The sequence below is a fragment of the Mesoplodon densirostris genome, chromosome 6 (genome assembly GCF_025265405.1).
Source record: "Mesoplodon densirostris isolate mMesDen1 chromosome 6, mMesDen1 primary haplotype, whole genome shotgun sequence".
Lineage (NCBI taxonomy): Eukaryota > Metazoa > Chordata > Mammalia > Artiodactyla > Ziphiidae > Mesoplodon > Mesoplodon densirostris.
The window spans coordinates 61,830,523-61,854,865 of NC_082666.1; the positions used below are offsets into that span (position 1 = coordinate 61,830,523).

At 34.2% G+C, this 24,343-nt stretch overlaps 1 protein-coding gene across 1 annotated transcript in view; it reads right to left on the reverse strand.

Moving 5' to 3' along the window:
* The window catches only part of CCDC171 (coiled-coil domain containing 171), a 346,670-nt gene that overhangs the window by 88,551 nt on the left and 233,776 nt on the right, over positions 1 to 24,343 (reverse strand). Inside the window, exons 23-24 of the mRNA XM_060101112.1 lie at positions 10,576 to 10,721; positions 8,499 to 8,553 (exon numbers count right to left, since the gene is read on the reverse strand). Of these exons, the coding sequence (XP_059957095.1) occupies positions 8,499 to 8,553; positions 10,576 to 10,721 (201 nt within the window). The remainder of the gene's footprint in view (positions 1 to 8,498; positions 8,554 to 10,575; positions 10,722 to 24,343) is intronic.

The following is a 24,343-nucleotide window of genomic DNA, read 5'->3' on the forward strand; positions in this document are numbered from 1 at the left end:
CCGCGGAGCAGCTGGGCCCGTGAGCCATGGCCGCTGAGCCTGCGCGTCCGGAGCCTGTGCTCCACAACGGGAGAGGCCACAGCAGTGAGAGGCCCGCGTACCGCAAAAATAAAAAATAAAATAAAATAAAATAAAATAAAGACAGTATCAGCAAGACTTCCACTGGAATCTAGAGGTGGCTTTAGTTATGTTTAGAGACTGGGTGATGGTAAAAGTTGGACTCATTCAACAAACATTCATTAAGTGCCTACTGGGTACCAGGCACTGTGATAGATGCTGAGGATATAAAAATTAAGGAGACAGAATTCCATCCCTCAAGGACTTCAAACTCTAGTGCATAATTAATCTCTCAAAATGTATTTCCTAGCCTCCCATTTATCTATAACGTCTTGTTTCTCCTGTCAATTGCTATACCACCTTCTTTCTTTGCCAGAGAGGATTATGTTAATCAATCTCAAACCTTTACCTTTAGCCCTGACTTTTCCCCTGAGGTCCTGACTCACATATCCTGCTGATCACTCCATATTACCTTAAACTCAGTATTTCCAAAACAAAACTCATCATTGTCTCCCTTTTTCTCCCTAACAAAAAGGAAAAAAAAAAGAAAAGAAAAAAAAAAAAAAAGCCTGCTCCTCTCTTTGTTTTCCCAACAACAGTTAATCACACTGCCCATCTTGGGAGTCATCCTCCCCTGCCTTTCACATCCCCATGTGCCATTTTACTAAATAAGCTTCATATCCTTTCTTCTGACACCACCAATCAACACTCCCCTGGTCCAAACCTTCACCAGCACTCATCTAGCCTACAGAATCACAGTTCTTAAAAACCACCTTCATTACTCAGTATTTCCAGTCTGCAGATGTGCCCCCTAGAGCCCCAGTTCAGTTCGGAAATCTGACCACATCACTCCTTAGCTTAAACCCTAGTTTAGTCTCACTTCCTCCATAATAAAGATCCAAGATTCTTAAAACAGCCAAAAAAAAAAAAAAAAAAAAAAAGTTATTCCATGACCTGGCTGCCACCTGCCTCATTCAGCAATCTCCTTGCACTTAATACTGAATTGAGGCTATTTGGCTATTCATGCTTCCATGCACTTGCACATGCTACTCTCTCTGCTGGAATGCCTTTCCCGTCTTTCCTCATACTTCAAACCCCTTCTAGGCTTTAATTTTCTTCTAAGAAATTTCCAGCCAACCCTTGGGTTTTCTAAGCATGCCTCATAGATGAATAACCCTATCTAAATGGATATGGAACTGCATCTTATGGATGCATATTTACCATAGTATACTGGAATTATCTGTGTCTCTACCTTGAAGAAAGGGACTATGAGATATATACCTACATACATACATACATACATACATACATATATATAATGTTGTTGTTGTTGTTGTTTGTGTGTTTGTTTCCCCAAAGGCTAGAACAGTTTCTGGCCCATAATATACATTCAAAAAGCATTTGTAGGACTTAACTATTTACAGTAAATATTGTGCTTTATGTTGGATTAGAGGTTTTAAGTGACTTCATTGTACAAGCAAATCCAAGAGCATCATCAAAAACCCCTGTAACTTCCTAGTCATTGGTCTAGTGTCACTTCAGCCTTATAAGTTTACAGGATTTATACATGGAGGTATTCTAATCTTCTGAGGTTTCAAGATCGTGACTTCCTGTTTTATCTTTTAGTCATCTCATTGAAAAGGCATCTGACACTTCTCATAAATGTTCAGAGGTAATTTTAAAGTTCATAGTATGCTATGATCATACATAGGAAACACTTTAGTTAATCCTTCCAAACTCAAGCAATCTCTAAAAGCCTCAAGAATCCAGCCATTCTGCTAATTCAAAAATAATTTTAAAAAGACTACAAAAAATATTCAGATTCTTCCCCACATTACAACTTTACCAAAATCAACTTACTTTCACCAACAGCTACAGTAAAACAAGACATCTCTCTGTTAGTATCCAATAAATACTAACATAACTTAATTTTCTCATACCTAACCCTAAATAATCCACATATTATCCTATCCATCCAATCATTACCCTGTCCTGAAAATTATTTTGATATAATTATTGTACTTTCCCTCTTTTCCTCACAATAGAAATAATTAAGCATGTTTGGAGGGCTCTTAATTTTTAAAAAATTTCAATTCCTGAGAGGATATATGATCACTAATATTAGAAGCCTTCTGGGAAAATTATTAGGAAAATAAATGTATACAATTTTAGGGAGAGATGTTAGGAAAAATGGCAGAGTAAGGAACTCCAAAAGCCAGTCCCTACACAAAAGCAATGAATAAACTGGCAAAATTTATCAGAATCAACTTTTTCAGGACTCTGAAAACTATCTGAAAGTTTACAGCAACCAGCTGAAATCTTAATCAAGAAAAATCACCTGAATCTTGGTATTTAAGGAAATCTCCATCGAAATACTAACAGACCACTAAGTTAACAGAACAGAGATTTCAGTGGCCACACATGACCAAGAATACAGACCTTATGAAATTAGTTCAGGAAGTCACTGAGCAAACAAAAACTACTAGAGTAAACAGCAACAACAAACACTAGGGTTGGGAGAGAATCTGATTTCCAGAGTTACCACATTATATATTCAAAATATCTACTTTTCAACCAAAAATTTTGAAGTATGCAAAGGAATAAGAAGGTATGGCCCACATATAAGAAAAACAGAAATTAATAGGAACTGTTCCTGAGGAAGCTTAGATACTAGATTATTACACAATGACTTTAAATCAATTATTTCAAATGTGTTTCAAAAGTTAAAGGACACCATGTACAAAGAACCAAAGGAAACCACAAGAGTAACATCTTCCAAATGAGAAATATAAATAGATAAAAAGCATAGAAAGAAACCAAATAGAAATTTAGGAGTTGACATATTCAAAGTGTTGGGGAAAAAAAAATGTCAATCTAAAATTCTATATCCAACAAAAATATTCTTCCAAAATGAAGGAGAAAGTAAGCCATTCCAAGATAAAAAGCTGAGGGTGTTCTTTACCACTAGTCCTGCCCTAGAAGAAAGGCTAAAGGGAGTCCTTTGGTCTGAAATGAAAGGACACTAGACAGTAACTCAAATCCACAAGAAGAAATCAAGAATTCCAGTGAAGGAAACTGAATACATAAATATAAAAGTCAGTATTAATGTATTTATGATTTGTAACTCCTCTTTTTTCCTATATGATTTAAAAGACAACTACATAAAACAATACTTATAAACTATTTCAAACCATACAGAATTACCTTAGAACTAAATAGCAAAAAGATATCTGGAAAATGCCCAAATATTTTGGAAATTAAACAACACACTCTTAAACAATGAATAGGTCAAAGAAGAAATCACAGAGAAAGTAGAAAATACTTTGAGATAAATGAAAACAAAAACACAACATACCAAAACTTATGGGAAGCAGTGACAGCAGTGTTCACATGGAAATTTATAGCTTAAACACTTACATTTAAAAAGAACAAAGATCTCAAATCAATAACCTAACCGTCTATCTGAGGGAACTGGAAAAAGAGGATCAAACTAAACCCAAAGCAAACAAAAGGAAGGAAATAATAAAGATTGGAACAGAGATAAACACAATAGAGAACAGAAAAATAATAGAGCAAATTAAGAAAACCAAATTTGGTTCCTTGAAAAGATCAACAAAATTGACAAACCTGAACTAGACTCACCAAGAAAAAAAGGTTAATAAATAACTAAAATTAGAATTAAATTGGGGACATTTTACTACTGACCTTACAGAAATAAAACAATTCTAAGAAAATGAACAACTTTATGTCAACAAATTAGATAACCTAGATGAAAAAGATGAATTCCTAGAAACACATGAACTACCAAAGCTGAATCAAAAAGAAACAGATAATCTAAATAGATTTATTACAAGGAAAGAGATTGAATCAGTATTCAAAAAGCTTCCAGCAAAGAAAATCACCAGACCAGACAACTTTACTGGTAAATTCTACCAAAAATGTAAACAATTAACACCGATCTTTCTCAAAGTCTCCCAAAAAAATTGAAGTGGAGGGGCTACTCCTAAATTCATTCTATGAGGCCAGTATTACTCTGAAACCAAAGCCAGACAAAGATATAACAGGAAAACTGCAGACCAATATCTCTTACGATCACAGATGCAAAAATCCTCAAAAAACACTAGCAAACCAAATCTAGCAGCATATTCAAATGATTATACTCCACAATGAAGTGGTGTTTATACCAGAAATGCAAAGATGGTTTAACATATATAAGTCAATCTATGCAGTACACAACATTAGCAGAATGAAGATTAAAAAAAAAAAATCATCCCATTTGATGCAGAAAGAGCATATGACAAAACCCAACAACACCCTTTCATGACAAGAAAACTTCAAAATACTAGAAACAGGAAAGAACTTCCTCAATCTGATACAGGACGTCTATAACATTTAATGGTGCAAGACCAAAAGTTTTCCCCATGGGCTTCCCTGGTGGCGCAGTGGCTGAGAGTCCGCCTGCCAATACGGGGGACACGGGTTCGTGCCCCAATCCGGGAAGATCCCACATGCCGCAGAGCGGCTGGGCCCGTGAGCCATGGCCACTGAGCCTGCGTGTCCAGAGCCTGTGCTCCGCAATGGGAGAGGCCACAACAGTGAGAGGCCCGTGTCCCTCAAAAAAAAAAAAAAAAAAAAAAAAAAAAAAGCTTTCCCCATAAGATTAGGAACAACACACAAGAAAGTCTGTTGTCATCATATTATCATGTGGCTAGGACTGGAAGTTCTAGTCAGGCAATTAGATGAAATAAAGGAATAAAGGGAGGGAGGGAGGGAAAGAAAAGGAAGAGAGGGAGGGAGGGAGGAGGGCAGGCATCCAAATTAGAAAGAGGTAAAACTATCTTTTATTTGTAGATATCATAATCTTATATACAGGAAGTCTTAAAGAATCCACAAAAAAGTTATTAGAACTAATAAATTCAGTAAAGTTGCAGTATACAAGATCAACACCCAAAAATCAGTTATATTTTCATATGATCTATTGATTTGTCAATTGATATAGTCAACTGATTTTCACTAAGGCTACTAAGATTACTGAATGGAGGGAAAGAACAGTCTTTTTAATAAATGGTGCTGGGATAACTAGATATCCATGGAAAAGAGTGAAGTTGGATCCTTGCATCATACCATATACAAAAATTAACTCAATATGGACCAAAGACCTAAATATGAGAGTTAACACTATAAAACTCTTTGAAGAAAACATAGGGTAAAATCTTCATGACCTTGGATTTGGCAATGCATTCTTAGATGAGACCAAACACATGAGCAACAAAAGAAAAAACTGGACTTCATCAAAGTTCAAAACTTTTGTTGATCAAAGGACACTAACAAAAAAGTAAAAAGACAACCCACAGAATAGGAGGAGGGGGTATAGGAGTGACTGCTTAATGGCTACTGGGTTACTTTTGGGGGTGATAAAAATATTCTGGAGTTAGATAGTTGTAATGGTTGCACAACATTGTAAATATTGAAAGCCACTGAACTGTACATTTTTAAAATAGTTTAAATGGTGATTTTTTTTAAAGTTCAATAGTTATGTTTTTTCCAAAATACAAAAAGTAGTTCAGAATTCAACTAAACAGAAAAGTGTGTGTATTAAAAAAAAATGTACCTCATGAAATGTTGTAATGATTTTGTTTTTCTCTTTGTCTTACTTTTCTTAATCCCAAATAACCTGAAATAAGCCCCCAAAAAGTTTCTTAATAAAAAGTTAACTTCTGGCCTATATTTAAAACAGCCATAAATAAAATATATTTAAATGTAATTTTTAAAAAAAAACTTGTTTCTTTGAAAAAAAAAGTATATGCTTTTAAATAAAAAATGACTAGCCTTCTTTATTAAATACGAGTATCAGTCCCAAATGGGATTTAAAAAATAATATACAGTCAACAGCTGTGTATATACAGTTTTAGGATTTGAAAAGTTGAATGTTAATGCATCAAATTTAAAAATTACCAAATATACAAAAAGTAATCACTTTTCCTAAAAGCAAACATGTTTAGTTTAAGTTCTTTAAAGTACAAGAAAATAATTTCTACATGAAAGTAAGTTCTTTTTATTTGATTATTGTGAGAAATTAGTATTAAAATTCAATTCAGCAGGTTAAAATTTGGTTTTATTCTAGAATAACTGGTGCATACCTTGCAAATGTATGTGGTTAAGAAATACGAATAGCTATACTATTTGACTATGTACAGTAAACTATGCTGAAGAACTTGGATGTAACCACAGTCATTTTTACTGTACCATGAAAGAGCCTGGACCCCCCTTCTATACTACTCTTAGATTCTCCAAGACAGCAAAATGCCACTGGACAGTCCACAGTGGCCAAAAAAAAATAAACCTGTAAACTCTGGCTTGAAGACAGGTGGGCTGCACCTTCCTGAGAGCTTCAGAGGGACCCTCTGGGTCTCTTCCTTATCACCCATTCGTTCTTACCCATACTTCGTAGAAAAGAGAATTAGCCCAATAATCAATTAGCCTTTCCTAAATTTTCACTTCAAGCTTGAAAAGTAATTGATAATTTAAAAATCACTATACATATAGAAATTTCCAGAGACTTAAATCAAAATAACTAACTATTACATCTGAAGGGAGATTAAAAAGCCATATAGCAAAAGTAAATCTACAGTGGTTGTAGGCCAATTCTGCAGACATCTTTCTTTCCATATGACATGAAAATCAAAAGAACTGCAAATGAAGAACTGTATGATTACAACTGTCCTGTTGCAATCAGTCTTTATTGTATTTAAAATACATATTTTGCCATTCTCATAATGAAAGGGTAAGGTACAACATTTATATTTCACGTTGATGATGGTTTTTGTTTGATGTCAAAGTCCATTCCCAAGACAGCTGCTAACCAACATTACCTTCCTCTGTCTGGGGAGATGACAAACAATTGATTTCAAAGGCAACATTAACTGGTATAAAAAGGTATGCCATATACATGACATAATTTATTTTTCCTATCCAAAGTCTCACCACATACCAAAAAAAATCTAACCAAAGATGTCTCTTTTCCTACAAACCTAAATTCCAGATTTCTAGCATATATGGATTTGATGTGATTATATTTAAACTACACTGACAGGCTAAATTTTTTTAAGTGGGAAGGAGGAGAAATCACAATTTCAAATAATATTGCTTAAAAATAGCACTCAGAGTATTAGATTCTTTTTTTCAGAATACTTTCTGTGAGTCACTTTTTGCTAGTCACTTTCAATATCAAGGAATACAGAGGTCCATTGTTTTTAAAATGTTAAAATGTATTAAATATTAGTTTATTGATGTTATTTTGTATTTCCTTAACAGGATTAGTTTTTAGGATATTTTTAAGTGATTTAAAAACTATATTGTAGGGCTTCCCTGGTGGCGCAGTGGTTGAGAGTCCGCCTGCCGATGCAGGGGACGTGGGTTCGTGCCCCGGTCTGGGAAGATCCCACATGCCGCGGAGCGGCTGGGCCCGTGAGCCATGGCCGCTGAGCCTGCGTGTCCGGAGCCTGTGCTCCGCAACGGGAGAGGCCACAACAGTGAGAGGCCCGCGTACCGCAAAAAATAAATAAATAAATAAATAAATATATTGTATAAAAAACTTGATTCACAAAATTATTCTAAACATGATTCATTCATAAGTTCCATATATCTTAAAAGTACTAGGTATTTACATTATTCCAACAAATTGTCTGTTAAACAACAACAGAAACAAATAACATTTCTCTACTTTTAAATAATGAAATAATGAGACATCTTTGAATCTGGAGTGCTAACATAATACACAGTCAGTATTGAGTCAATACTTAACAATATTAAGTTTTTAGTAATATTGTAATATCCTTATTATGCTGTTCATCACTACAAACTAAAAGTCAATTTATCATACAGAAGTAATCAAATTGAAAATAACAGATTATAATTAAGTATATTCAATTTCTACTTTAAGAGTACATTCCTATAAAAAGGTAAATTACAACTTGAAAAACATTACTGCCTAGGTTAAGGTATATGAGTACTGCCAAATACAATACTTTATGTCTCTCTCTATATATTAATATATGTATATAGTATCCTATAGTAGGTTTAAGAGTGGTAAGAGGTTAGACAGTGTGGTCAAACATTTTATCATTATAAGACATATATGAACCTTAATGACCTCTAGTTCAGTCAGCAAAGACCACAAATAACTCAAGTGCAATTATACCAGTTTGGGGAAACCACTATTTTCATAGTTTTATCACATACATAAAGTGAATTCTGAAAAAAGTTATGCAATATAGCATAGCTCAATACAAATTTTCAGTTATTTGAAAGGATCCTTTTGTTAATTTATTTTTAAAGAAAGCTATAAAATGAATTAAAGTACTTTGCAGTTAATAAAATTAATGACTAGGAAAACTGTGTCATAATACAATTTGAATAATATTGAAGAAAAGTTATAATACCTTATGAAGCTCATTTTCTACTGTTCTCATATGATTAGCAACACATTCTTTGTCCCTAGAAACAAAATAAAGATTAGGTGTTAGTAAAACCCAAACCTTACTATAATTGCTACACATTTTAGTATAAGTGACTATTATTGAAAAATTAGGGTTGGTTTTTCCTAAAGTGTAAAACCTAACCATATTCGCTAGTATATTTCTGCATTTAATTCTTATTTTCAGTTATACTGCCTGCCAAAAATTAGAGGGGGGAAAATTTCTTACGGATATTTTCAAAGTTAAAAGAGAGTGAAAAAGAAAGAAAGAAAAAAGAAATCATGATTACATTATTGATTTACAATGTGCTGAAAAGGCTAAACGTGCATTCTTTTGGCTTCTAATGAAAAAGACTTTAGAAATATTAGTGGTGGAGATATAAATGGTCATACTGGGCACAATAATATTTTCCCTTCTCCATGGGTTTTTTGTGCTATAATAATTACACAAAAACCTTCTATGGCCTTGACTAGAAATATGCAAAGTTACTATTTTCTTCTCTAGCCTTGTATATTGAGTTTAGCCTTTATGATGAAATTAAAAGTTGGGATGAGAATGCTGAAGACAAAATTTTAATGGTGAATTATAAATTGAAAACTGTAAATAATGTATTAGCTCTCCAAATTTCAAATTAGCTTTCTTTAGTGTTATAAGAACATGTGCCCATGGTCACAGATCTCAGACTTGACAAATTCCTGAATTACCAGCAGTATTCTGAAGGCACAATATGAATCTAGAGGTTTTATAATCTTGTTTTCATTAATTTTAGAACTTTCAATGCTCTGAGACATACTAAAAATTACCTATGCTAAGCTTCTCATTTGACATGAGGAAACTGAGACTGAAAAATGACAGCAAAAAGCTGATGCAGTCAAACTTATATTTTTAAAAAATGACAATTACATATAACTAATATGGTAGTGCACTGTTATAGAGCTTTACAATTTTCCAAAAATGTATTGGTGGGTATTCAAACATGCCAATATTGTGGCATTGTGTAAACTCATTTTTTCATTATGTGTGAGCAGTATTCCAAGCCCACTGACAAAGCTGTGGGTATCCTAGGATGGCAAACTGCCCGTTTTATTATTTAGTTTACACACTACATTCATATTTCTTATGTTATGCTTAACAAAAGTTTGTCTCCAAACAGTTTTAAGTTATAGTTATACATTTGTAAATATATATATACATACGTATATGTATATGTGTGTATGTATTTGCAAGTACAGGAATCCAGAATTCCAAATTTAGAAAACACTGAGTTTATTAAAATTAGATGTTTAATCCATAAATAGATTTTCTTTAAGCCATGCTGTTGTAAAAAGGACTGTCTTAAAGTACTCCATGAAATTTGATGTGGGGAACAAATAAAAATACCCAAGAGAACTGTTCAATTTGAACTTCACAGTGTATGTCAACTTGATTACCTGGTAAAAGGAAAAACACTCTCATCACATTTACCCAGTTGCCCACTCTGAAAACTGCATATTTTTCTCTATTTAACATATTTGAATATACAGCTATAAAATTAAATGAATTTTCCATGATCAATATGTTTTTATTGCACTTAAAAAGATGCTACAATACACATGTTGATTATATACTAACATTTCTTTATGGAAATATTACTTGCAATATTAGTATATTATAATATATGCAGAAGAAAATTTGGGAGGTAGTGGGGCAGAAAGGGATGAGAAATATGTGATAGGAGAAACTATTCAAAACTTTAAAATAAAGAGTCTTATGTCTCATGTTAATGAAAACCTGGTTTCAAACATGTAATGCTACAACAGAACCTAAAATACACAGCATTAGAGGTTATATAGAAACATTCTTTTCTAAGGTTTCTCAATAAAATATACATTTAGTATGTTAAGAGTTTTCTTTTTTGAGGATATATCAGAGAATTTCAAAGAGAGACAGCTGTACTTTTGTTTTCTAACACTGTATTATCCAGGGCTAAAACCCAGAGCATGAAAGTAAGAATTGATCTTTTGTCTGTTTTAAGTGATCTCCCCAAGGTCCAAATGCTCACTTGGCTGCCATGCGGAGGGCACTCCGCACATCATGGATGTTCTCCTCCAGTCGACTCTTGTCCTGCTCCAGCTGGGTAAGATGTCTATTGAGCAGACGCAGAGATTGATCTTTTCTTCTCAGCTCCATCTTTGCCTCGGAGAGATTCTGCAAGCAGACAGAAAACAGAGTTACCTGTCAGCCCTGATAATTAACTTCAATTTATGCCATTGGCTATTAAACAAAGAAGGATACAGACTGACTGAGAAGTAGACTTGGGTCATTACACATCAAGGTTTAACAAATTTTCTGCAAAAAATTTTACATACTTACTAATTAGAAATGATAGAACTGATAAGATTTTGAAAAATGTTTAGCTGCAAAATACAACTCTGTTTTGTTTCTTTAAATACTGCAAGGCAAATACATTCTATTCTTACTAAAAATATTTGATTATTAAAAACCTCAGGTTGCGTTTTCTTTTAATGATAAAAAATAAAGATTTCAATGGAAAAAGCACATGAAATTTAGAGTCTATTTAAAACAAGTACTATCATATGTCAAAGTATGTATATGATGGAGAGGAAGGTAGATTAGGATACCTATAAGAGAATGGGGAACCCAAAATTTAAAAGCACCTATCTTTTAAAATGTATCTATAACAGTTATGTTGCTATACACATCTCAGTGAACAAACACAATGGACTCAAAAATAAAATTCACTTATTTCCCATAAAAAACTCTCATGTCAGAGAAAACACAAATGTGATCAACATGTTTCAACAGAGAGAGTTATAAACACTACTTGCACTTGGAATTATGTTCTGTAAATATTTTCCTAGTCATAGAAGTATAAAATTTGTTGATTGATATTTGCTATGTGCTTTAATCTGAAATATTCACTTAGCACAAAAATTTCAAGATACAAGAGTACAATTTCATCTTGGAACTTTAAGGCTAAAGGTCTTAGATTCAAAAACTCATAAGTTAAAGGAATATTTTCTTATTTTAAATTCTAGGATGTAAAATAATATAGGGATCAGAGGATCTCTTAGCACTAGAAATCTGCTCATTCCTTTGCCTATGAAGTTTCTAGAATATGAGCTTATCAACCAGTTTTTCAATTAAGTTTGTTGGACAGTGAACTAAATAATTGATTGTATACACATAATATTTTTTCTTCTTTCTAAGAGTGTAGCCACACATTAACATTCACAACTATACTTCAAATACCCAGTAAAGAACAACCAAGATGCAATAATTTCATGTTTAAAACTTTTCTAATAATATTATTTTAATGCACTCACAATAAGCAGTATAAAAACTCAAGCTGCCTGCATGGAGCTAAAACAATTAATTCACTCTGAACAATATGAATTGAAAGCAAAACCAGGTTTATTTTTTTTTAAACATCTTTATTGGAGTATAATTGCTTTACAATGGTGTGTTAGTTTCTGCTGTATAACAAAGTGAATCAGCTATACATACACATATATCCCCATATCCCCTCCCTCTTGCGCCTCCCTCCCACCCTCCATATCCCACCCCTATAGGTGGTCACAAAGCACCAAGCTGATCACCCAGTGTGATGCAGCTGCTTCCCACTAGCTATCTATTTTACATTTGGTAGTGTATATATGTCAATGCTACTCTCTCACTTCGTCCCAGCTTCCCCTTAAACCAGGTATTTTTAAATGCTAAAAGAAATTTAATTCAGTATTTCACTTTCAAACAGTCAAGTTGCTGTCAGACAAATACAAGTCAAAAAACTAGAAATAAGCAAACTGTGACTACTTTTTCGATATTATGTTTTATTTTAAATCTTTAGTACTAACAGATCTTTAAGAATATCCCACTATGGAAGTAGTCACTGATTCAAACCAACTTAAAAAGACAACAAAGAATAGATTTGAAAAGCCATGCTAAACCTACTTATTTTGTGCCAATGTTAAGATATTTAAAGGCACTGAAGTATCATGAGATTTCTTTCTTTAAAAAAATAAAACCCATTTGAGTCCTTTTAAAGGCAATATTTCTGACATCTTTCAGGTAATAAAAAATGCTATTTTTCAGATATGAATATAAAATTAATGATCCACCACCAGTTATACATAAAGCTTGAGTTCTTTTTCCAACAGAAATAATAGAATGTGCCACTCCATTCAAATTCTCTTGCTCAGTAATTCTTATGACTAGAGGTGTATGTTTGTGAGGGATGTTCAGGATATTGATTCCAGCCTTGCCCAGAGCGAAGCTCACTGGTCCAATCTGAGAGAACCCATGACCTTAAAATCACTATAAAACCATACTTGACTTTTCAGCAATTCTATGATCTCCTTCCAAAGAAGATATAACTCATAGAATTAGAATCTCCACTATATATCTAAATCTTCCAGTTTCCATCAGCTTTCATCTCCTTCTCTCAGGGGCAATGGCAGGGAGCCACCAAACTCTTCTAAAGCTTGCACTGTTTCAGAGGTACAGCTGAATAGCCTACTCTAAGACTGAAATTACAGACAACAAACAAAAAATGGTATAAATAAGGTGATATGAATCATACTTCCTTAGTGTAAAAATAAAGAGATAACAGTTTTTGAAAAAAGAATAATCATAGTTATATAACTTATGGACACAGCATTCTCATTTTAAAGAGCTGAGGAACATCACAATGGAATCTATATACATCAATGAGTCCTAATGTTTGTGGTGATGTAAGCAAAACACCAAGACAAAAAGTGATTCAGTAATATGTCTTTTCTCTGATGTTCACATTTTTGTGTTTGATGACAAAAGTAGAATCCTTAAAAATCCTAACACTAAGCTTTAAAAGAAGAAAAACATATTGGGGTGTGTGTGTATATATATGATGTATATACATACGTACCTATACCATATGTAATATATATTACAGACACATATAAAATTTTAACTTCAGCTTTTCTTTTCTCCCGTTCAGATTTATCTAATTAAAACCCATGATAAACTTTATGGACTCTAATATTTCCAACTGAAGGACTGAAACCAAGAGGGTGTACCTCTGGGCAGCTAGGCAATGATGATAAGCAAGCAGGTTAGCCACTAATTTCTCAACCAGGGCAGACTGTGAAAGTGTGATGTCCTGATATCCAAGAAACTGTTCAGGGGAGAATAGGATAAATCAAGTTTAATAACTCTGCTCCTAATTGTTCCCCCAATGCTCAACTCTAATTACTTGGAGAACTCTCCTGACTGTCACCTGATATTAAGTTGTTGGAGGCTGAGCCTGGAACAGCAAGATAATCAATAAACATTTAGTGGGGAGAAGAATGAAGATCCTGTTAAGCAGTGGGAACCTGCAGCACCCAAAGCCCTTCTGCGCATGAGAAAACCTATGGGACAACCATAGCGATTGCAAAGCAATAATCCAAAGCACTGTTTTTAGGCCTTGAGGCCTTTAGGCAACAGTACATTTGAGGAAAAAAGGTTAACACGGTCACCCTAATTACAGCCCACTTTCACGTACTTCATATATAAGCAAAGACAAGCCAATTAGGTAGAAAAGAAGATAAGGGAAGTTTTATTTGTATACTAATTAAACCCCTGATGAAATTAAAGGAAAAACATACAGCTCTGTAATTGTGTCTGAGAAAGGTCACTTCAGGTTCAGTTATCAGAACAGCACAGCCTTAAGATATTTCACTTAATCCACAATACAGCCCTCATTTTGTACTCAGGTCTTAGTATTTACCAAAAAAAAAAAAAAAAAAAAAAAAAAAATCAAAGCCTGATACTGCATTTATCTTTAAACTATGTTTTGAACAATTTTAGCTGCTAGAAAGTTAATGCTAAAAATGATAACAAAAGTTTAAAAGAAAATATACCATCTACACAAGAACCAATGCCACAATACTATTTATCAAACATTCCGAGTTTTCACTTTAAATCCAAAATGTTTTAAAGCAAAATTTTACAGCAAAATTCCAAGCTTACTATATTTCAGAAGCTATTCTGCAAGATATTTATTGTATTTCTTTTAAGATAATTATCTCATTGCTCATGTACACCTCTCATAGTCCAGGAAAAAAAGCTAATGCTTTCACTAAACTACTCTTATAAGAAGATATTTTTACAACTGGTTGTTTTCCTAAGATGGTCATGAAAAGCTATGTACTACTAATGAAAGCTGGCAATGGGACTTCCCTGGTGGTCCAGTGGTTAAGAATCCGCCTTCCAATGCAGGGAATGCAGGTTCGATCCCAGGTCGTGGAACTAAGATCCCACATGCTGCGGGGCAACTAAGCCCGCATGCTGCAACTATAGAGCCCGCATGCCGCAACTACAGAGCCCGCATGCCGCAACTACAGAGCCCACATGCCACAACTACAGAGCCCGCGTGCCACAACTAAGACCTGATGCAGCCAAAAATAATAAATTTTAAATAAATAAATAAATAAGTAATGAAAGCTGGCAGGAAAAGTATGGATACCAAGGAAGTAGTTAAGTACAGAGAAAGCTTAGGGACAGAATACAGGATAGATGTGAATATTAAAATATCCACACATTTTAAAAATGTCTTTTCTTATCTAGAGTTTCTGAAGTTTCTATAATAAACATATGTTACTATTGAATAAGAACAAATTATTTTCTTAAGTCATACATAATTTCATATTTCTAAAGCTTTAAACATTTATTAAGGTTAACAATTTTTAAAAATTAATTGTGAATATAAATTGAAATTCTATTGCTTTGCACCTATGAAAACATTTCGTACAGTGGAATTTTTTAATAACAGTTTTATTGAGATATAATTCACATACCACATAATTCACTCTTTTAAAGTGTACAATTCAGTGGGTTTTATTATATTCACAAAGCTGTGCAACAATCACCAATGGAGGTGTTTTTTGAAGAGAAGTTCTTAAAAAAAAACTTATCAAAACAACATGGCAACTTAAATGTAGTATATCTCATTATTTCACAGCAAGCTCCAATTTTAAATGACACAAGATATACAAGGTTTATAATTTTGTTCAGTAATAGTTTCAAAAGTATAAAATTTATAACATGAATTCCCTGAATCAGAATATTTGCTTAATAAATGTGGTATTTAGTAGAAAAGTTAAAGTTCCCTGAAAGAGTGTACACAACTCTCCAATTATTATTTCTGGATGTTAAGGGAATCATCCAACATAGTTCTTTCTCATAAGAGTACAGTACTACACTGCTTTAGACCATTAGGCCAGCTAGGAAGACCAAGCCCCAAGAGATATCGCTTTTATAGATTTCCTTTTTGTCTAATGGGAAATATCTATGGATCCACATTTCTACAGACTAAAAGCTAATGGCTTATTCAATTTGGTATAAAAGTTAGTCATAGAAAATGTAAGACAAGACAACAACACAAGAGTTATGAAGAACTAAGCTACATTTCCTAGGTTAAGGAAAAAAATCTGTAACATTTTTTTTCTAAAATTTTACTACTGTCGAACTGTAACTTTTGAATAAACATTCCTAGATTGTGATAAATTGGGTAAAACATCTCAGGGCACTAAAACTAATGTTGGAAAAGGAAATGGCACTGTCTTCAGCCCTACTATTATAATGTGACAACTAGAAAATTATATTAATCAAGAATTAGTAGCTGCTGGGTAGGTCAAACACACAGGCTGCCACAGAAAGTATAAATTTAAAATGATACAACCACCAAATTTACAATTGGGTACACAAGTTAGGGGTGAAACTAAAGAATGACATATTTTATAATAAAGCTTGAAAATCTATAAGATAAGCTAATAGAGAATTTACAATAAATATACAATAGTCAAAGATGTTAGTATGTGGTAAAATTAATATATGAATAAATTTCAGTTTTGGTAGTCTATATTTTATATGGATAAACTGACTTAAAATTTCTGCAATTTTAAGTTTTCTTAAGGACATTATCTTTTACTATTTTCTATAATAATTCTATGTAAAACATAGGTGACATTAATAAACCAAAGTTAAAAATCAAATAACTTACCCACTTACCCCACTTTGGGGTTCAGTAAATGACAGTCCTTGTTAGGACTCACATGTCTAGTAAGACAACAGATATGAAAATGTCCTATAAACCATAAAAGGCTACATAAATTTATTATGCCTAATTAATGCAATACTTACACTTCTACATGTAATGTCATTACATAGCCTTCTTTAAATCCCCACCTATATGTGGCAACTTATGAGTTTCTATATTATTTCTACATCATCGCTTATATATATGCATATGTATAAACATACATAAATTGTTTAAAATAACTATTTCTATCACACTTGAAAAAGATAAAATAACATTAACAAAAAAAGTATGAAATAAGTCACTTTTATAAAGAGGCCATATGGTAGATGATTATGAAAAAATGGAGTGGATGAGCAATGAAAATGCACCTTTAAAATTTTCAAAGTATGCTGTAAGACTCTGCTGTATGCTTTATGATTATTGGCACCACATTCTCACATGTTCCTTTGAAAATGTTCTCTTAAATTCCATCAATATAAAAGGAAAAAAGTTAATCCTTCCCAGGAAACTAACTGAAAGTGATCAATAGTAAAATATAGTGGAAAGAAAAGGAACCTCATAAAAGTGTTCAAAACATATTTAATGCTGTTTGTTCCAAGCCTCACATAGTACTACAAAACTCTGGTAGACTAACTGTTAGATAACAATGAGGTAAACTGGGAGAGAAATAGTTAAAGGACATTTTAAATGACAAAAAAAGGAGGATAATAAGGAGAATCATGAGAGCCCTCTCAACAGGAAAATACACTCAGAAAAGTACAGAACAGACAAGCAGCAGCTAGATTTATTGTGACACATGGCATGTAAGCAGTAATGTGGCAGTAATGTTTTCTCAGAGTATAAAACAAACTGCATTTGGCTGCACTACAGACCTCAGGAGACAGAAACTAGCTGCAGGTGACAGCCACCATGATGCTGTTATAATAAAATCAGCTCTTATACGACCTCTATGTTCTCTCAATGAATAGCTAAGAAATAAACGGATGGAATACAGTAAGTCCTTCTGTTAGACTTTATCAGCTACAGACTACTCAGCAGCTTCTAAAAACTTCACCCAGTTGAAAATCCTAGCTATGTGGAGGTCCAAAAAGCTTCAGAATTCCCTGGAAATATTTTAAATGAGTCAAGCTATGAATTAGGTTGCAGAAAAATATCATTTAGAATATAAATACTGCTTTTAAATCATTTGAGAATTACCTAAAACAAATGTCTACTAAGAATTGAGAAAATATGAATAATTTATAAAGGGCTTCATATAGTTGGATTTCTGACATTTAAATAAAAAGAACTTATTGTCAGAAGAATTTTTCAATTTCAAGAATTCTTTTTGTGATGTAATTGAATAGGGTAGATAATCCTATACAATAATTAAAAGACCTTTACATTAATATTTTTATTGTACTACAGAATTTAAATGACTATCTTGAATTCTTGAATATGTTATATATTAAATAATATTAATAAAAGTAAATCCAATATCAGCTGAGTAAAAATCAATTATTTAAGAGAATCTGAAGGTCAATTTTAAACTAGAAGGGACTTCTCTGGCGGTCCAGTGGTTAAGACTTCACCTTCCAATGCAGGGGGTGAGGGTTTGATTCCTGACTGGGAAGCTAAGATCCACGTGCCTCGAGGCCAAAAACCCAAAACATAAAAGAGAAGCAGGGCTTCCCAGGTGGTGCAGTGGTTGAGAGTCTGCCTGCCGATGCAGGGGACACGGGTTCGTGCCCCGGTCCGGGAGGATCCCACATGCTGCGGAGCGGCTGGGCCCGTGAGCCATGGCCGCTGAGTCTGCGCGTCTGGAGCCTGTGCCCCGCAACGGGAGAGGCCACAACAGTGAGAGGCCCGCATACCGCAAAACAAACAAAGAAACAAACAAACAAAAAACAGAAGCAATATTGTAACAAATTCAATAAAGAGTTTTAAAATGGTCTACATGAAAAAAATCTTTAAAAAAAGTTTAAATTAGAAAAATAAACTTAGGTTTTTTTTAGACTTACATGTAGACAAAACAAAATCAGAGTTTTTTTGTATTAAGTATTTCACACAGATTTCTATCTTAATTTCAGAGGTATATTCACAGGGGAAAATTCTGAACCACAAACATTTCCTACATTTCTCAATCCAGAGCATTCCACCTTTGTATGAAGGCACTAGGCCTGTTCTTGAACCATGCCTGTCATATTGTAAGCGTGCAATAAATGTTTGCTATTTTTAAAGCTTATTTCCCCCAAATCCTGGGGGGGAAAATAGCTTGAGTGACAACTGAACCATATTATCATCATCATACAAGCATTTAATAGTTACATTAACTCAATTGATTCTTCATAGTCCAGTGAGATAGATCACATTTTCATTCCTATTTTACATGTAAGGAAACTAAGAATCAGAAAAGTTTACTCCAAAATGTGAGCCCAAGTCTTCTAAATCTAAACCCTTAATCTTTTTTCAGTTGAGGTAACACTTGTTTCATGTGTACAACATTTTATGAAGATGTCCATATACACTTCAGCATGCTCACCATCCAAAGTTTTGTTTCCATCCATCAACATACAGTTGACCCCCTTTACCCATTTCGTCCTCCCCCTACCTCCCTTCCCCTCTGGTAACCAGTACTCTGTTCTCTGTATCTATGTGTCTAAAACCTTATTCTTTATCCTGCACCACAATAGCAGTAACCATTTCTCCAGATTTTCCATAAAATCCCCTAACTGGGAAGTCCCCATGGAAATATAAAACTAGTATTTCACCTATGTATCAAGTTCTCGGTAAGGTCAGTAAGGCATTTCAGACTATTTAAATGGCTGCTTTCTATTTATATTGAAATACACTCCAATAAGGACATAAGTGTTATACAATGGCACTGCTTTAACATCAAAAATCAAAGCATGCACAATTCAGGATTCCCTGTGTGAAAATAGGATCACTGTCATCATTTATGTACTAATGAAATAAGAAATAAATATTTGCATAGTAAGGGTGAATTATACAGCATGCTACTGCAGTACAGAATTTTATATAATTCAGGACCACATTGGGCTGCTGCTTTTTTTTAACCTTTCAAAAGGCAAAGAAAGTTCTCTATGTCTCTTTCCTTTATAAGTTAGCACCAGCAATGAACTTTCCCTGCAGATCTTGAAATTTGGTTGCCTAGTATATGCCTCAACTTTTAAAATATTTTTTACAGGAACTCTACGCTCTCACAACAGTATATCAAGCTCTATAATATCAGCACTTGTACCTAAATCCTCCTGTTAAGGAGATTTTAACTCCTATGTAAAAAGTAATGTATATGCCAAATTTAATCTAAAAATACCACCCTTAAAGCACGGCCACCATACAGACTACATTATAATGTTATAGTAACAGAAGAATTAGTAATTAGTACTGAAATTTGTTAATCTGAGATATAAAAGTAGAGTTGCGTTTGACTTAAAAGCATTCTATTATACTTACTCTGAAAGGGATAAGGGAGAGAAGATGAGGGAAAGGAAGGCAACTGAAAGAGAGATGGAGAGCAGCAATTCAAATACCATAGTTCTGATGCTGCTCCAAGCCATAAACGTTTATCCACAGCAAGCCTGTAACAGGTGACATGAACAAAGCAAATGGCAACTACAATAAAACCAGCTGTTTCACCTGGTTGCCCTCACATCGCAAATATCTCTACTACTGCAAATACTCGAACTAGGAGGTAAAAGTGAGAGTGATTCTCCTGTATAAAAAAATGTACCTTCATCTAACTTGGCCCTTGAATGTAAAGCAATCTCTTCATTTGGTATCCAACTGAAAGAATGGTAACATAGTCCAACATGGAAGAAAACCTGGCTGTTTTAGGTTTGTCTAGAATATGGCATCTCTAGTTTGGCCGTTCCAGAAAAGACTTTTTAAAGAAATAAAAACAAATAGGAACAGTTTATTAAATTAGGTAAACTGAAAGGGATTTAAAAATGAAATGGCTTAATCATTTTTCCACTAATAACTTCAAATATCCTGTTAGATTTCCCTAGGGATTCTTAAAGATACTTTTGACTATACAAGATTTTAGCCTCATAGGCTGATCCTAAAACCTAACCTCAACATAGCATGTGACTCTACTGTATTCATTTGTTCATTCAAGATACATTTATTTTACGCCTATCCATGCCACAGCCATAAATAGTAGTAGTAGTAGCAATAGTAATAATAGCTAACACTTCTTGAATACTTACCTTATGCCAGACATTAACACAGTTAGCCCTCATAACAACTCTATGAGCTAAATACTATTATTCCCATTTTACAAATGAGGTAACTGAGGCAGAGTTGAAGTAACTTGCCTAGATTACACAGAGCCAGAGTTCAAAACTAGCAGTATGATATGTAAATTAATGAAATACAAAGAATATACTCCTCTTGGAAATGACTTCCTATCTAGAAAAATATAGTTTAAAAAGCAACTTGTATTAAAGCCAGGTGACCAGTGTTGTGAAGAGCATTCTCAGCAGAATAAAATGCCATGCTCTGAGAAATCCAAGAGGTAACTTACATATAAAGATAAGGAGCTATTGAGAATGACAGGAGAAAAGATGAGAAAGGTACATATAGCCCAGATACGGTCAGAAAACTAAACTTTTCCTTGCATATGATTTTTATAAGTACTCCACAGAGTTGCATCACTATATCTTGGGGGAAATGCTTGAATCAGTGAACTCCCAACCCCCAAACTTCTTCCAGAATTTGCTTTACTGTTCACTACGAGCTTTTGTGAGATTCCCAACCATCCAGCAGCTTTCTCTGATCTCTGTCTCAAGGATCACATACACAAAGTATAACTGCCAAATTAGAATGAATACAAGAGATCATTCTGGCCATAATGCAACCACTCATTTACATCTTCAGTTAGGCTCTAACAAAGTTTTGATAAGATTTCACCTTTGAGAATCACGATTCAGTAATAAACTAGATAAAAAGGGATTTTAGAAAAAACTGGTTTGTGACAGATCATTTTCCTAGTATGGTAAAGAGTATTATCTCAAACTCATTTTTACATGACCCAAGCCGAGAGTATATATTAAATATTTACTTTATATAAATGCAGCATCCTAGCCATATATTTTCTATTTCTACTAATAACTACATGAAATCCTATAAGTTTTTTTAATCATATGACAGAGAGCCATAAGCTTTGAGTCACAGCAGAAATGTATGATAAAAACTATCTATTATTTTAGGAGCACCAAAAAGTGCATTAACAACTGAACTTAGCATTTTTTTAAGGAGAACTATGCTATTTGGTCTATAGTTTCAAACATATTTTTTAGATTTTTACCAATAACAAATTGGTTATTATGTTGAGTTATTTTGGGGAAAAAAGGTTAGAACGAAGTTACCACTGTCAATAATCATTAAGTAAGGTCTCTAAATAAATAAGTAAAAGGGTGGGTACCAGCTTTCCCATTCTGTGATTAATGAACCACAAAAGTTAATTTTTAACATGTCTAAATGAAATATAAAAATTTTAATCCCTCTTCACTCCAATTAATTATAGAAAAAGAGACTGAGGCTGAGTAACAGGTTGCTTAAACGAAGATGAAGGCTCATATCTAAAACAACCACAGTTTGGAACTTCCCTGGTGGTCCAGTGGTTAAGACTCCAGGCTTCCACTGCAGGGGGCACAAGTTTGATCCCTGCTCAGGGAACTAAGATCCTCCATGCCACGAGGCACGGCCCCAAAATTTTTTGAAATAAATACATAAATAAAACAACCACAGTTTCAGCAACAGTTAGTAAATTCAAACAAAGTATTAGGAAAAAGCAGTCAGATGGACCCAAGCCTCAGTACAATTTCTTGAGAAACTGTGCTTAGGAAAACTTGTCTCTCTGTTTGGGGAATAACGGTTGAAAAAATATATATACTCTGAGGAAGTAACTTAATATGGCAAAACATTATTTTGTAGCTTTGCTTCAAATGGAATTTTCCTGCGTGAGGATATGCATTTGTGTACACACACGCACACACACACACACACACACACACACACACACACACACACACACACACACACATATATATATATATATATATACATACTCATAAATAGTACCATTTTGATTATAAAGGCTCTTCCCATAACATTAGTATGGCTTACGTTTCTGGTCCCTTTGTAACCAACCCATTCACCTGAAGAGAAACACACAGCCGTTCTATCCTTCTAAATGAGCGAGATCACCATCTAGTGGTGACTCCTTGAAATGCCAAGCACAAGGCTTCTGGAGCCGAGAAAATGCTTCATGAAACATAGTTAACAGAGTCTTAACAGTCTAGAACAGAGGTCCCCAAACTTTTTGGCATGAGGGATCGGTTTGCTGGAAGACAATTTTTCCATGGACCAGGGTGGGGATGGTTTGGGATGATTCAAGTGATTACATTTATTGTGCACTTTATTTCTATTATTATTATATTGTAATATTAATGAAAAAATTATACAGCTCACCATAGTGCAGAATCAGTGGGAGCCCTGAGCTTGTTTCCACTTGCCACTCACTGATGGGGTTTTGATATGAGTCTGCAAGCAATTGATTTATTACGGTCTCTGTGCAGTCAAACCTCTCTGCTAATGATAATCTATACTTGCAGCCGCTCCCCAGTGCTAGCATCACCGCCTCAGCTCCACATCAGATCATCAGGCATTAGATTCTCATAAGGAGAGTGCAACCTAGATCCCTTGCATGCGCAGTTCACAGTAGGGTTCGTGCTCCTATGAAAATCTAATGCCACTGCTGATCTGACAGGAGGCGGAGCTCAGGCGGTAATGCGAGTGATGGGGAGCAGCTGTAAATACAGATGAAGCTTCGCTTGCTCGCCCACCACTCACCTCCTGCTGTGTGGCCCGGTTCCTAACAGGACATGGACTGGTACCAGTCCATGCCCAGGGGTTGGGGACCCCTGGTCTAGAACATTCAAGTTTATTTAAAGGAAAGCAGAATAACATCCTGAACAATCCTTTTACACTAATAAGAACTCTATAGCAAAAGAAAAAAGTTCCAACTAGACACATGGCCCCCTGTTTTCAACCCTCTTAATGAACTAGGGGAAAACGGTTGCAGATGTTAAAATGTAAAGTTATACAAAATTTGGTGAACATAGCTTACTAGAAAACAGATTCTTTATCTTTTCTGTATTTTATAAAGTTTAAATAATTAGTTATTGTACTGGACTATATTTGTTCCACCTCCCTGAGGGGAAAGTATACTCTCCTGTCTCACTGATATATGGCTTGACCATTTGGTGCCACTTCTGGAAAGATTATATATTCCCTGTCCTGTCAAAATCAAAAGTGCAGAAGTTACTTTCTTTGGCCAGTGAAATGTGGGCAGAATTTAAAACATAATGCCACATCCTAGCAGACAGAAGACCAGCAATGTCCTATAGAGAGACATTTATTATGAGACCAACAGTGTCCAAGATAGGGGCTGCTCTATCAGCCTCATTTATAAAGTGAGGAACCAATGAATCAGAAGCACAGCTGATCCACTATATGCGTATGTGGGATATGTGAGAAGTCTCTTGTTGTAATGCCACTGAAATTTTGGAGTCATTTGTTACTGCGACATTACACACAGTATACTGACTGATATAGTTCTATTCCTACATGTGGCAATTTATTCTAGAATTTATACAGCTATGAAATCACCTGTGGACACTTTAAAAAGTCAGTTTCTAGTCTGACTTAAATACTGGATCATCATTAGAAGAAATTAATTATA